The sequence below is a fragment of the Cimex lectularius genome, unplaced genomic scaffold, assembly GCF_000648675.2.
Source record: "Cimex lectularius strain Harlan isolate CLEC.00 unplaced genomic scaffold, Clec_2.1 scaffold130, whole genome shotgun sequence".
NCBI lineage: Eukaryota > Metazoa > Arthropoda > Insecta > Hemiptera > Cimicidae > Cimex > Cimex lectularius.
This window is the reverse complement of record NW_019392755.1, coordinates 975,309-988,934: the sequence shown is the minus strand read 5'-3', so window position 1 is coordinate 988,934 and position 13,626 is coordinate 975,309. Positions and strand designations below refer to the sequence as shown.

The window sequence follows — 13,626 nt, the reverse complement described above, 5'->3', positions numbered from 1 at the left end:
TCCCTGCTGTTTAAAATTGCAATGTGGCATTGTACCGAGGTTATATTACAATCAATTGCTTTTAAAAAGTTAACAAGAAAGAAAAATATATAAACTTAAAAACTGGAGTAAATTCACAAATTGATTATCGATTCGTAAAAACTGAATTCTTTTGTTACAATGATCAAAGACTTAGGAACGTTATTACTGAATTTTTTGAGACAGTTTGGTTTGTTTTATTGAATAAGTTTGGATTTAAAACAATATTTGGTGGCTTTTTTATTTTTTATTGTTTACATGTTTTTACTTCTACATGTGTCTAACAGGTATGCAATATTGAACTGAGTTTATAAAACTACCTAATTTAAAAACAAATATACATTATTAAATAAAAACATTATAAGAACATTAACTATGATAGATATAATTAAATATAAATTGATTTTTATTAAAACGACCCTGAGGAATACCGAGTATACTGGGGTCATAACATTAACCCTATTATGAGGGGTTTTATTTACTAAACTTCCATGTAGCACATAAAATATAGCGTATGTAATATTCAAATAAAATAAACAGTTATTTAAATTAGGAATCAAAATCTACTGAATATATTCAAAATTACAATTACAAAGTGAATTTGCAACATAACTAAACTATATTAATCCATACATGTTTAGCAGTCATAATTGACCATATTAAATATTTAAATTAATTTTTCTTTCGGTCTAAGGTCTTGGTTGAGATGATGGATTCGAACCCACGACATTTGACTCAATAGGCCGAGTGGTAAGAATGACGCGTACATATTCACCATTCTAGCGGTTATGAGTTCGAATCCTGGCGTACCCCTTGGAATTTTGTTTAAGATTAATTAAAAGAAAGTTTTGTAAAGTGGTTTGACCCCACCCATCCGCGAAATTCAATGGGTAGCTGATGGACTTAAGCCATCTAAAACTACCACAAAATAATTATACATTCCTGATGTGATGTGTATTGCTTTGAATACAGAATAAGCATAAAGTAATAAAACTGGGTTGAAGTTGATTGATAATGTTTAACATTCAATTCAATTACAAAAGCATTAGGCCTCTCCAAAAATTGGAAAATACAGACGTATAAATATTTGATTAAATGCCATTATTTGCATTATGTGATAGAGGAAGAATCTCTCTCTGTAAAAACCACTAGCCAAATGCAGTTTTCACCCATATTGTATTAAAAGTTTAGATTCTAAGTCCTGATAAAGGTAACAAATGTACCGAAAGCTTGAAAAGAATTGAAGTTTTTCTGGCTGGCCTCTTCCCCGATCCTCCTCTATCAGATAACCATTTGCAGGCAGACAATCCACGGACCGTTTGCATTGTTCTGTGTATTCCCAATATTCACAATGATTATTATTATTATTAATTTTTAAGGGCGTTTTAAACGGCTAAGGTCATTTTACGCCCTGATTATTATTCATTTTTTTTTGCCTAACCTTTCGGCATTAGCCATATACCTATTTCCCCGTGAGACCGACGGAGTGCCACCGCCGCCGCGGGCAGCCGCCCAGGGAGATACGACGGGGTCTTTTTTTTTTATTTTCCCCCTCCGGGTGTTTTAGAAGGATGTAGACAAAAACCATTTACAATTGTACACCTATGGAAAAGTCCACATCCCGTGCCCAGGTTCCCACCATGCCGTACCCAAACGACACCCGAGGACGACCGCCCCCGGCCCAGCGACCCCCCATCCAATCTCAGCTGCTATTTTTTCTCTTCTATAAATGTCCAGGTAGTTGCTGGTCAGAATATTGTATACGGCATCTAAAACATCCAAATCGCCTAATCTCAGAACTTGGACAATGTTAGTCGGAAGTGGGACTCTTTTGGAAATTAAAGTGGCACCTCTCTTTACCTACGGAGCAAAGCGCGCATGCGAGTAGAATGTGGTCTGCGTCGGCTCTGCTGGAGCCATCACACTCACAGCATTCACTATTTTTCACTCCTATCTTATAGAAGTGATGGGGTAGTCTGTTATGTTTAAGACGCAGTCTGCATATGGAAGTGAAGAATCTTCTACGTCTGTTTATGCTATTAAACCACGGTTTTAGTTGGAGAGAAGATTGTATATCTGCAACAGGGTGTTCATTTTTATTGGAACGAGAAGGAAGGAAATTTATAACCAGTCGTTCTCTTCTTAGGTCGGTCTCTTCTCTACATTAGATTCAAGGAGGAGTGCGTTAGTTGGAGTAGACTGCATTGCTCCAATGCAACATCTCAAGCCTCTAAATTGGATACAATCCAGCCGGTTAAGGTGTGATTTTGCCGCATTTCCATAGAAAAAACAACCCAGATCCAAACGCGAAAGAAGCAAAGATTTAAATAGCAATAGGGTGTTATCGGGGTGGGCCCCATATTTTACCTTCGCCACGCACCTTAATATATTTAAAGCCTGCTTACACTTTTCTTCAACGTATTTTATGTGAGGTTTCCACAACATTCTCTGGTCTATAATCACCCCAAGAAATTTGTAATCATCAACTAATTTAATATCGTAAGGGCCTAGACGAATTTGATCCGATTGTGGGATATTTCTCTTACGATATTTAACCATTGCAGCACTTTTTTCCTCTGAAATCGTCAGTCCCAGGTTTGAGGCCCACGTATCAAAATGATTGATCGGATTTGATTGTAGCGACCGTCTTTCCGCTCAGGTATAATGCGATATCGTGAGACATTTTCACCTGGCTGTGAGTGGCAATTAGTTTTTGCAGAGAAGAAGTATAAATTCCAAACAAAAGGGGACTGAGAACTGCACCTTGCGGAAAGCCCTGGTACACCTCTCGGGGACCGTATGTGCGGTCGTCAACTCTGAGATACAGCGTTCTTTTCGCTATTAGGTTAATAATGGTACGAGTTAATATTGAGGGAAAGCCTTCCTTTATCAAAATTTGGCTTAATATTTTGATGGTGATATTATTGTAGGCATTCGTGATATCAAAAAACACTACCAAAGTCACCTCATTATTGGACATACTACACTGAGTGTCAGCAATAAATGTCGACAAATTCACACTGTGTTGCCTTCTAAACCCATGTTGGAACTCTGGAAACATGCCTTTCGACTCCACGGACCATTCCAGCCTTTTTTTAACCATTCTCGCAAAGGCTTTCAAAATACATGATGAGAGGGCTATGGGCCTATAGGATAAAGCATATTCCGACGGCTTGCCCGACTTTCGAAGGGGGATAATACTTTGAGCAGCCCATTACTTTTTAAACTTTCCCTTCTATCCATACTGAGTTGAATATATGAAGCAAGTGATATTTAGCCGAGGGTGGGAACCATTTTTGCATTGGATAACGTACTGCGTCAATACCTGGAGCTTCCCAATGATTATTTAAATGTTATTATTGTTTTTATAAGTGTGTAATTTATTATTAGTGAACTTTTTAAACTTTTTCTCTACTGTTTAATATTGTGTATAAAGCCTTTAACATAACTTGTATTTGCATCTACCTCATAACATAAGGCCCTAGCCACTTTCTCTCTTATTATAATTAGAAATAGAAAATAATGTTCATTCTAGAGGCACATTTCTTAATCGTGACTATATATCAAAAAACAAACAAGTTACGGCTAAATAGATAACAACTAAATTGTAAATGGAGAAAGTTGGCAAAACTGGAGAACTAAAAATAGCTTACTCAGAGCCTTTTGTTCCATTGATGACACAACATTAGTGCTCAAAATCAAATGTGAAATTTTTTATTATACGCCATGTGATAGGGAAATATCTATAAGATAAATAAATGGACATAAAAGGGCGACGTTTGACACATCTAGCTTTAGCAGACGAAATATCATTTTGCTGAATTGATTGAATCTCTACGTTGGATTTTGAAGAGGTGGGAAGGAAGTCGGTATAGAAAGACATTTTTATATAAGGAGTCGGCTTCTTTGGGGTGAAAAGAGCCGACGATTGGAAAAACGGTAATGGTTCGGCTAGATTATCCTTTCAGGATTACATAGACGGGGATAAATAGGAAAATGAAAGTTAAATCGTTGAAAAATTAGACGATGTAAAAATGTTTGATTTGTGGAATTGATGAATGTTTTATATGTTATATTATGTTTTGTGTGATGTGATGATATATGTATGTTATCGATATTGAATTTCATTAATGATATTGGCGTAGCTGCGACTGAGTTTACAAGTGTCTGTTCTGTAATTGATGCTATGTTAATCTGTGTTGATGTAAACCATTTCTAAAAAGGTACGTTAATGTTTGTTGTTCTGTGCGTAATATTTTTGGATTGTTGAAGTCGAAATTGTGTTTGCGTTCAAAATGGTGGGTGGCGAGTGCTGTAGGATTTTGCTTGGGTTTTTTGCAATCATAAAACTTGCTTAAATCTCTTATCCCGATATTGGTATCTAAGACCGATGTTAGTTGCCGAACAGTTTGAACAATTGATTTTATAGATTACGTCAGATTTATTTGTTATTGGTGTGGTTCAGTTACACTGATTCAGTTATAAATAATAAGAAAATAATGGCAAAACTGCAGCGAGTGCAAAGAATCATGGAAATAAGGATGATTAAAGGGTACCATTTCATATGAAGCGGCTTGTGTTGTTGCGAATATAATGCCTATAGGAATAAAGATAGCTCAACTTAAAAAATTACACGAAATAGTGAATAATGGTAATGTTGAGCTTCAAGGCATAACATATGATAGACCATTGCAATATGAAAAGTGGAAACACTCGGCAGATGCTATTGACATCCAGTATCTACATACTACCGAAATGGTCGATGGTAATTATATGTCTATATATACTGACGGAAGCAAATCATAGGTTGGTGTAGGTAGTGCTTTTGTTTGTTTCCAAACCGGTTCAAAAATTTATGAAAAAAATACAGACTGCATCAGGCATGTTCCAATAATCAAGCCGAACTTTTGACCATTCTGAAGAGCTTGCAATGGGCTATGAATAAAAAATCAGAAGGGAATATTGCCAAATTTATCATTTTAAGTGACAGTCAAGTGTCCTTAGAATCAATTATTAATTATAATAATCATGGCTTTTTGCCTGAGCAAATAAGGAAAATTATTCAAACTCTAGTCAAACAGAATGTTAATGTACAACTAGGCTGGGTTAAGGCTCATTGCGGAATAGAGGGAAATGAAGAAGCTGACAGACTGGCCAAATTAGCATCTACTGACGAGAGTTTGAATTTGGCATACACCAAACTTCCAAAGTCATCAATTATAAATAAACTTTTCGAAGAGAGCCTGGAAAAATGGGAAAATGCTTGGTCAAGTACAAATAATGGAAGGCAGACAAGAAAGTTCTTTCCCAAAGTTGCCGATAGATTCCAGCCGCACATCCAACTATCCGCACCACTAACCCACATCTTAACCGAACACGGCCCAAACAACAGCTATTTTTTCCGCTTTCATCTAAGAGAATCTTCATCATGCTCATGCCTGCCTAATTTCCCAGTAGAACAAAGCATTAAACACCTAATATATGAGTGCCCACTAATAGAACCACTGCGTAGTGTTTGGATACGAAAGTGCCTACTGCAAGACAAGAAGTGGCCACCTGATGAGAAGGAGCTCATGAAGAGAGAATATTATGAACATTTTGACACATTCATTAAAGCAATAGATTTTAATGTAATTTAGTTAAATGTTAAGTTATTTGTTTATTTAGTTTTTAATTAGTTTCTACTTATTAACGTTATTTATTATTATTTAACAGTTTCAGTAATTGTCTTTTCGCCATAATATGAATCTGATATCCCAATATATACATACATTTTATATATTTTATATTTATGGTTATTGTATTACATGTAATATTTTGTATGAAGCATGTAGAATAAATATAATAATTTAAAAAAAAGTATCGGGCCTAGGTTGCTACACATGCCCATGCCAAATAGTTGTTTGTAAAATTGATTGTTGTATGGAAAATATCCGTTGATACAGCAGTGTCGGACCATTGTTATGAACGTGTTCTTTGATAGACTTGTGTGTGGTATTGTTGGGCCATTTATCTTTAATAATGTCAGTGTTGTGACTATTGGAATGTTGGTGAACAATGATGAAACATCTAGGGATATGAGAGAGTAGTGTGAGAGGATGTGAATATTATTAATTTTGTTAATGAAACGAAATGAATCTTTTACGTTATATGTGTTATCTGTGATGTTGAGTATGTTGGTTAGGTATTTTGTCATGTTATATGTAGGGGAATTTACAAATGAAATTATGGGACTTAGAGGGTGTTCAGGTTTATGTGTTTTTACGGATCCATATAGTTTTGAGGCGTTGGTGAGTTGTTTTGATTCGATTTGTAGGTGTATATGACAATTTCTTTTTGTTTAAGTGTTTCTTGGATAATTTTGTTTGTCTGTTTGATGAGAGAAGAGGCAGGGTTTTTGCTTCGTGTCAATGTCTTTAGGGTTAAAGAAGTCCAGGAGCCTAAAATACGAAGTTCTTTACATACTCCCATATGGCTAACATGCTTGGCCATCTACAAAAAGGAATATTTTGGAAATTAAAAAAATTATATATTCAGAAAAAGGTAGAAATGTAATAAAGAAATTTTTATTTAAAAAAACTTCAATAGAATGACGACGTAGCAACAGAACAACAAAAACGGACTCCTTAAAGCCATTAGCTTGGTTTAAAAGTAGTCTTCTTTTGTTTTTGTGTACGGTCGATAAACACAAAGCAAAAACAAAAAAAGACAAAATACCACATCATCAAATATATTTAAAATGTGTGGTGATTAGTGACCGTTAATCGATAATTATTCAGAAATCGTGAGATGCGGTCTGGTGTGATGTAGGTATCAGAAAAACATTTTCTTTATCGTGCCAACGTTTCGATCTTTATTGAGATCATCTTCAGGGCCTGGGATTTAAAAACATTGTTTACATTTAACAAATACATTTAGGATGCGGAAAAGTGAATTTATACAATGCAAAATATATTTTTTATATTCAATCAGAGTATTTCTACTCACTCAAAGTGTTTGCCTTCTGTGTAATTGTGCCATTCTTGCGTGTCGTGTCGAGAGTGCCAGTGAGATTTTGCTATTTTGTGTTTATATAAGGTGTATTTTGAAGGGGTGGGGAAGGATGTCAGTATAGAAAAGATATTTTTGTATAATGCCTCGGCTTCTTTGAGGTGAAAAGAGCCGACGAAGGGAAAAAATGTGTTGGTAATGGTTCGTCCAGATTATCCTTTCAGGATTATATAGAAAGGGATAAATAGAAAAAGGTAAGCTAAATTGTTGGGAAATTCGATTTTGTGAATAATATTTGATGTGCGGAATGTAATGTAATGATATAGGTATGTTATCATTATTGAATTTGGTTAATGATATGAATGAATAATAATTGTGCCATTCTTGCGTGTCGTGTTGAAGTGCCAGTGAGATTTTGCTGTTTTATGTTGTTGTTTATTTATATAAAAGACATTTTTGTATAAGGCATTGGCTTCTTTGAGGTGAAAAGAGCCGACGAAGGGAAACAATGTGTTGGTAATGGTTCGGCCAGATTATCCTTTCAGGATTATATAGAAAGGGATAAATAGGAAAAGGAAAGCTAAATTGTTGGACGATTAGACTATGTGAAAAATTCACTAATTTCGTGGTCCGCTTGACCAATTAATTTATTACAATTAATTAAGGTTTTTAGTTGAGATAAAAAAAGTACCCACGATCTTCCGCTTGATACGCCACTGCTCTACCACTTGAGCTATCGTGACCTCGATCCACTCGGGCAGAAACTTCCCATCTCTACCGCACCTTTTGATACACCTTTTAATCATTAAATTCACTAATTTCGTGGTCTGCTTGACCAATTAATATATTACAATTAATTAAGGTTTTTAGTTGAGATAAAAATTCAATGGCACGAGCGGGATTCGAACTCACGATCTTCGGCTTGATACGCGTGAGTGAGGTCCCTAAAAAGCCATTTCCCAAACATCATTGCGTGAGCGTTGCCTAAATTTTTTTCCTTCTCTTTCCACAAGCACAAAATAAGGCCCTTGGTCTGTGTCCCGCAATCGGTTTCTACCGAGTCACTGCCTAACAAGAGTCCTAGTTTTGGATTTTTCGAATTTTAACTCCTCTTGAGTGAGAATTAGAACTTTAGAGTATGATTGATTAACCGTAGGATTACCTTTTGTATTAAAAATATACTCATAAAAATGGGAAGTCTCCCGATTAGAAACATACACCTCATCCTCTTTGGAACGCTTTGCCGGGTTTATGTCTGTCGGGGACAAAGGGCCCCCGCTTTCCGTAGACCCCAATGAGTAGGGCCGTGAAAATTTTTGTCCCCAATTATAAAGAAAATAAATATAGATATCTACTAGATCACCGATGGCCTATTAATTATACAAATAAATAAACTAAAAATAATGTAACAGGTCTCTTTTTTTAAAATTTGCGTTGAAAAATGAAACACCTCTGCAAATATTGCATAGCCTTTCAATAACCCAATTTAATATAACAATATAATATATAGCATAATTATATTATATATACATAATATATAATAACAGAACATGACATAATTACATAACATAGCATAGCATAACATAACATGATAGAAATAATACAGTATAATAGGATACAATACGATTAAGCATTAATACATAACAAAACATAAACATAAACATAACAAACATAACATGATACGTTATAATACGGTAAAGTACGTTACACTACCGTACAATAGGGTATAATATGGATACGGTACAATACGTATAGTACGATACAATTCGGTACATTACAGTACAATAGGCTGTAATACGGATACGGTACAATACGTAGGTGAAGGTTCTCACTAGAATGGGATAGTTTACTTTTAACGCACCTTATTGACCATACAATCTACTACATAAATCTCACTGGCACTCTCGACACGACACGCAAGAATGGCACAATTACACAGAAGACAAACACTGAGTGAGTAGAAATACTTTGATTGAATATATAAAAAAATATATTTTGCATTGTATAAATTCACTTTTCCACATCGAAAATGTAATTGTTATATGTAAACAATGTTTGTAAATCCCAGGCCCCGAAGATGATCTCAATAAAGATCGAAACGTTGGCACGATAATGAAAATGTTTTTCTTAAACCTACATCACACCAGGCCGCATCTCACGATTTATCGCATCTCATTATCGATTAACGGTCACTAATCACCACACACTACTACATAAATTGAACTAGGCAAAAAACCTGGGGGAAAGGTTGTAGATCGATGTTTTTTAATGTTTTTGTTGGTATAAATCGATACCACAATTACTAAATCGATACCACAATACTCCTCCTTTCATTTTTAAAAAAATTATATATAAAGAAAATTTTAGTTAAACAAAAAGTAAAAATATAATTTGACTATTAAAGTTAAAGAACTAAACAAATAAAAACAAAACAAATGGTAAGAAAATACTTCAAGTTCAGTTGTAAAATTGTATAGACATTCTGTTGTATCTTCCACTGCTAGTCGTAGCTGGTTTCTTCTTTAATGCAACTTTAGACTTTGAAGACTATTTTTTACTAAATCGATACCACACTTATAATACAGTAAAATACGTACAATACGGTACACTACTGTACAATCCAGTATAATACGGATACGGTACAATACGGTATAATACGATATAATACCGTACAGTACGGTATAATATGATATAATACGGTACAATACGATATATCATATAATATAAATTTTGTGATATATATGGCATTATGTTGTGATGACGAAACAAAACATTGTTGGAATTGTTGATAGGGTCGTCATAGCAACTGACACAACAACAATTCCCACTACCCAAAGTTGATCTAGTGTCCTGAGGACATGATGTGCCATTTTGACTTAGTGTTTTCATTTCCCTATTTAAATCCCGTAGGCGAAGTAGTAGGGATGGTGATGAAACTTCACCTTCCAGCTGTAGGACAGCTGATAAGGTTTCAAGGACTGAATACCCCAAGTAAAAACATCGGTTCCGTCTTCGGTCGTCACTCGTCAGTCGTGAGCCTCCTTCCAACGGTGAAGGTCCCAACAGTCAAGTATTTGCTGGCAGATTGTTTTCTAGGAAAATGCTGAGAAATTTTCGTGCTGTCATTCTCGGAGCGCCCGGCTCAGGAAAAGGTACCATCTCGTCAAGGATCGTCCGTAAATTTGAAATGAAACACATATCGAGCGGTGATCTGCTTAGAAATAATATAATCAATAAAACCCCTTTGGGCCTGGAGGTCAAAAAGTACATGGATAAGGGCCAACTGGTGCCGGACGAGGTTGTGATCGAACTTGTCCTAGAAGAAATAGACAAGAGTCAGGACACGAGCTGGCTCCTAGACGGTTTCCCCAGAACGAAACCCCAGGCGCAGACCTTGTTGATGAAGTCTCCCATCGATGCAGCTATCAACTTGATAGTACCGTTTGATGTAATCATCGACAGAATTGAAAAGCGCTGGGTCCACCTGCCTAGCGGTCGGGTGTACAACACAGATTTCAATCCTCCGAAAACCCCTGGGGTGGATGATATCACTAGTGAGAAACTGCAACAGAGAGATGACGACAATCCGGTCTCTGTACAGAAACGCCTTGAAATTTATGCCAAGACATTCGGACCTCTCTTAGACTTTTACAGAGAAGAAGGTATACTGGAAGAGTTCTCTGGTAACACTTCTGATGAAATATGGCCTATGGTGTACAAATACTTACGTCACTATCTTACACCAATTACTCAAGACCTTAAAGTTTAATCAGACCCATTTTAACAGGAGAGCACTATGAAAACAATCGCCAGCAAATATTCATTATTATTCAGGTTGTGAGATGAACTGACTTTCAGTTCAACAATGATGACTGTAAGTATTTAGATGAGTATTTCATAGACTAGATTGCTGAGCAATTATTGGTAGATGAATAGATAAATAAGAATGGTGTTGGATATGAATGTTATACTATTGTTACAGTTATTTAGACATGTATTAGCAAATGTTAGCATTTAAGTGTGATATGATGAATTATGTCGCTGGACATATTCACTAGTCAGGAATTCAGTGAAGTATCATGATGACAGTGCTGCTCAAAAATATATTAGAGAACAATTAATTTGTATTTTCTACATTGGCACTCAAATAGCTGTACACTGACAGAGAAAATTTCTCCTTGGTTATTTTATATATTCATATCATCTTATTTATTTTTCCTATGACTGTGTATCATACATGATAAACTTCGAGACCTCACAAGATGATAGTTCATAGCTTTTATTGTCTTTCATAGGATAAAATATTGTCCTCATTTAAAAATTATTAAAACTTCCTATTTGTCATTTTCTATTATATTGTACAGCAACATTGTTTCATTGTGAAAAACAGTCTACATGTTGAAACTAGATAGTTGCGAATCATCCTGGTTTGTTGATTTTGTCTGTCAGAAAAATGTTGGATTTCACCAACTTTATTAATGATCAGCCAAATTGCTTCTGACATAAATGCTATGCTAGGATAATTACAATCAAGTTTCAATCTGTGTCAACAGGGTTTCTTTCAAGTTTGTGAAAAAACAAAAAAACAAAAAATATACTCTTGTGATGGTCATGACAAAAATAAATTTACTTTTATCAACAATGCTTTAAAAATAAGTCCGATTGTACTGAAGGACATGTGAAGGATGGGAAATAAAAGTAAAATGTGTTTTAACTGTCAATATATCATTCTGTAATCACTATTATTGTTTTAATATTAAATCAAAGGACAACTTTACTGCACAATACTTAATTTATAATAAGTCAAAAATATCCGAGGAGAGGTTTAAATAGTTCAGTATTTTTATACAATTAATAATGTTTTATATATTTAAACAATAAACTTTTAAGTCAAATGAAAATGATAGATAAATAGTATTAAACATTGTACTAACTGAAAGTTAGATTTGAAGTTCTCCATCATTGTGTCTCACTAATCTCTAGTCTTTTTATCTTTAGCAAACATATTTCAATATAATGCAGTGATAATAGCGCCAAAAAATAAATATTTATATTTTGATATACTTCAGTATTTTGGATTATAATTAGCTTATAGTACCACCAAGTATATGAACTGAAACTCAGAAAGTATTATAAATTATTTTTCAAAGAATTTTTGATGTTCTGTCAATCAAACAATAAGGTATAAAGTATTTGAGGTATGTAGTAATAAAAAATTAATTACACTATGCCTTGCATACTCATCAGTGTAAAATTGTATCAAAAAGAAGAAAATCTCATTTCTATTTCCTATTTATTTGTGTATTTTTAAAATTAATTAAATTTTTATCCTTATTTATTTTACAGAAACAAATAATTATATATTTTTTATTTATATCAGAATAATCTCTCTTTCAATCTCAAATTTATGTTTGTAACTTATTTTTGTACTTTGTATTTAAAGGAAAATTCTTCTCTCCTGCTCTCTCCCTCTCTGTTAGTTGAAAAGGCAACAAAATGAAACAGTCATAAATGTGTCAAAGACCAGGTATCATTGGAAAAAAAAAAAAATAAAAAAATTACCTGCCCTTGAAAATATATGGCATTAGAATAATATTTTTATGTATCATAAATACTTTGTAAAAAACCAACAAGCAGGCCTGATTTTTATACTAACTTATGTATGATTATATTATTTCAGTTCAAAAACTAACATATTTTTGCTGTTTTTTCTTTGCCTGGACTAGATTTATTTTTACGCTTTCTAGGAAATGTATTTTCATCACATTTTCCATTTTATATTTTATCATAACTTACCAAATAAATAGTTATTCAGATATCGTGAGATGCGGTCAGGTGTGATGTGTCGATCCTTGCGTGTCGTATTGAGAGTGCCCCTCTTGGGATGGCACAATTACATAGAAGACAAACACTTTGAGCCCTGAAGATGATCTCAATAAAAGATCGAAACGTTGGCACGATAAAGAAAATGTTTTTCTGAANCATACTTGCGTGTCGTGTTAAGAGTGTTGAGGCCCTGAAGATGATCTCAATAAAAGATCGAAACGTTGGCACGATAAAGAAAATGTTTTTCTGAAACCTACATCACACCCGACCGCATCTCACGATATCTGAATAACTATCGATTAACGGTCACTAATCTACCAAATAAATATATTATATACATTCCAGAAATTAAAAAATTATTTAGGACAATATTGAGTATGATGTGGTCTAATGTTCATACATTTTTCTCATATACCTGATTGAGATAGAGTAGCAATTATAACATTATTAAAATGTAAATGTATTGAATGTAATGTTATAACTAAAGTAAAATTTGTAAAGTTAAAAGATTATTTATAAAAAGCGTATATTGTGATCTGACATGCCTTATGTTTCATGTGTTACTAAGTATATAAAATGAAACAATATTTTTCAATACCTGTAGTGGCATGTGCTGGCAGGATTGTGTATCTCACGTTATTTGCTAACACAGATAATCTATCAAACATTCTATTTTTTATATTATATTATATTTATTGTATTTATATATTACATTGTATTTAATAAATTATATTTGAAACTCTTTTTTGTTAGTATGTGCTCCTATGATTCATTGAGAATAAAACTCTAATT

General features: G+C 34.0%; 1 protein-coding gene across 1 annotated transcript; it reads left to right on the top strand.

Annotated features, from left to right (window-relative positions):
• The first annotated feature begins 9,846 nt into the window (after positions 1–9,846).
• On the top strand, positions 9,847–12,168 carry LOC106672533 (GTP:AMP phosphotransferase AK3, mitochondrial-like). The gene has a single exon (XM_014404056.2). The coding sequence runs from the start codon at positions 10,109–10,111 to the stop codon at positions 10,775–10,777; it is 669 nt and encodes a 222-aa protein (XP_014259542.1). The 5' UTR covers positions 9,847–10,108; the 3' UTR covers positions 10,778–12,168.
• The last annotated feature ends 1,458 nt before the right edge of the window (positions 12,169–13,626 follow it).

Bases quoted from the DNA above. Each gene is read 5' to 3' on its own strand.
- LOC106672533 (XM_014404056.2), top strand. From the start codon at position 10,109: ATGCTGAGAAATTTTCGTGCTGTCATTCTCGGAGCGCCCGGCTCAGGA.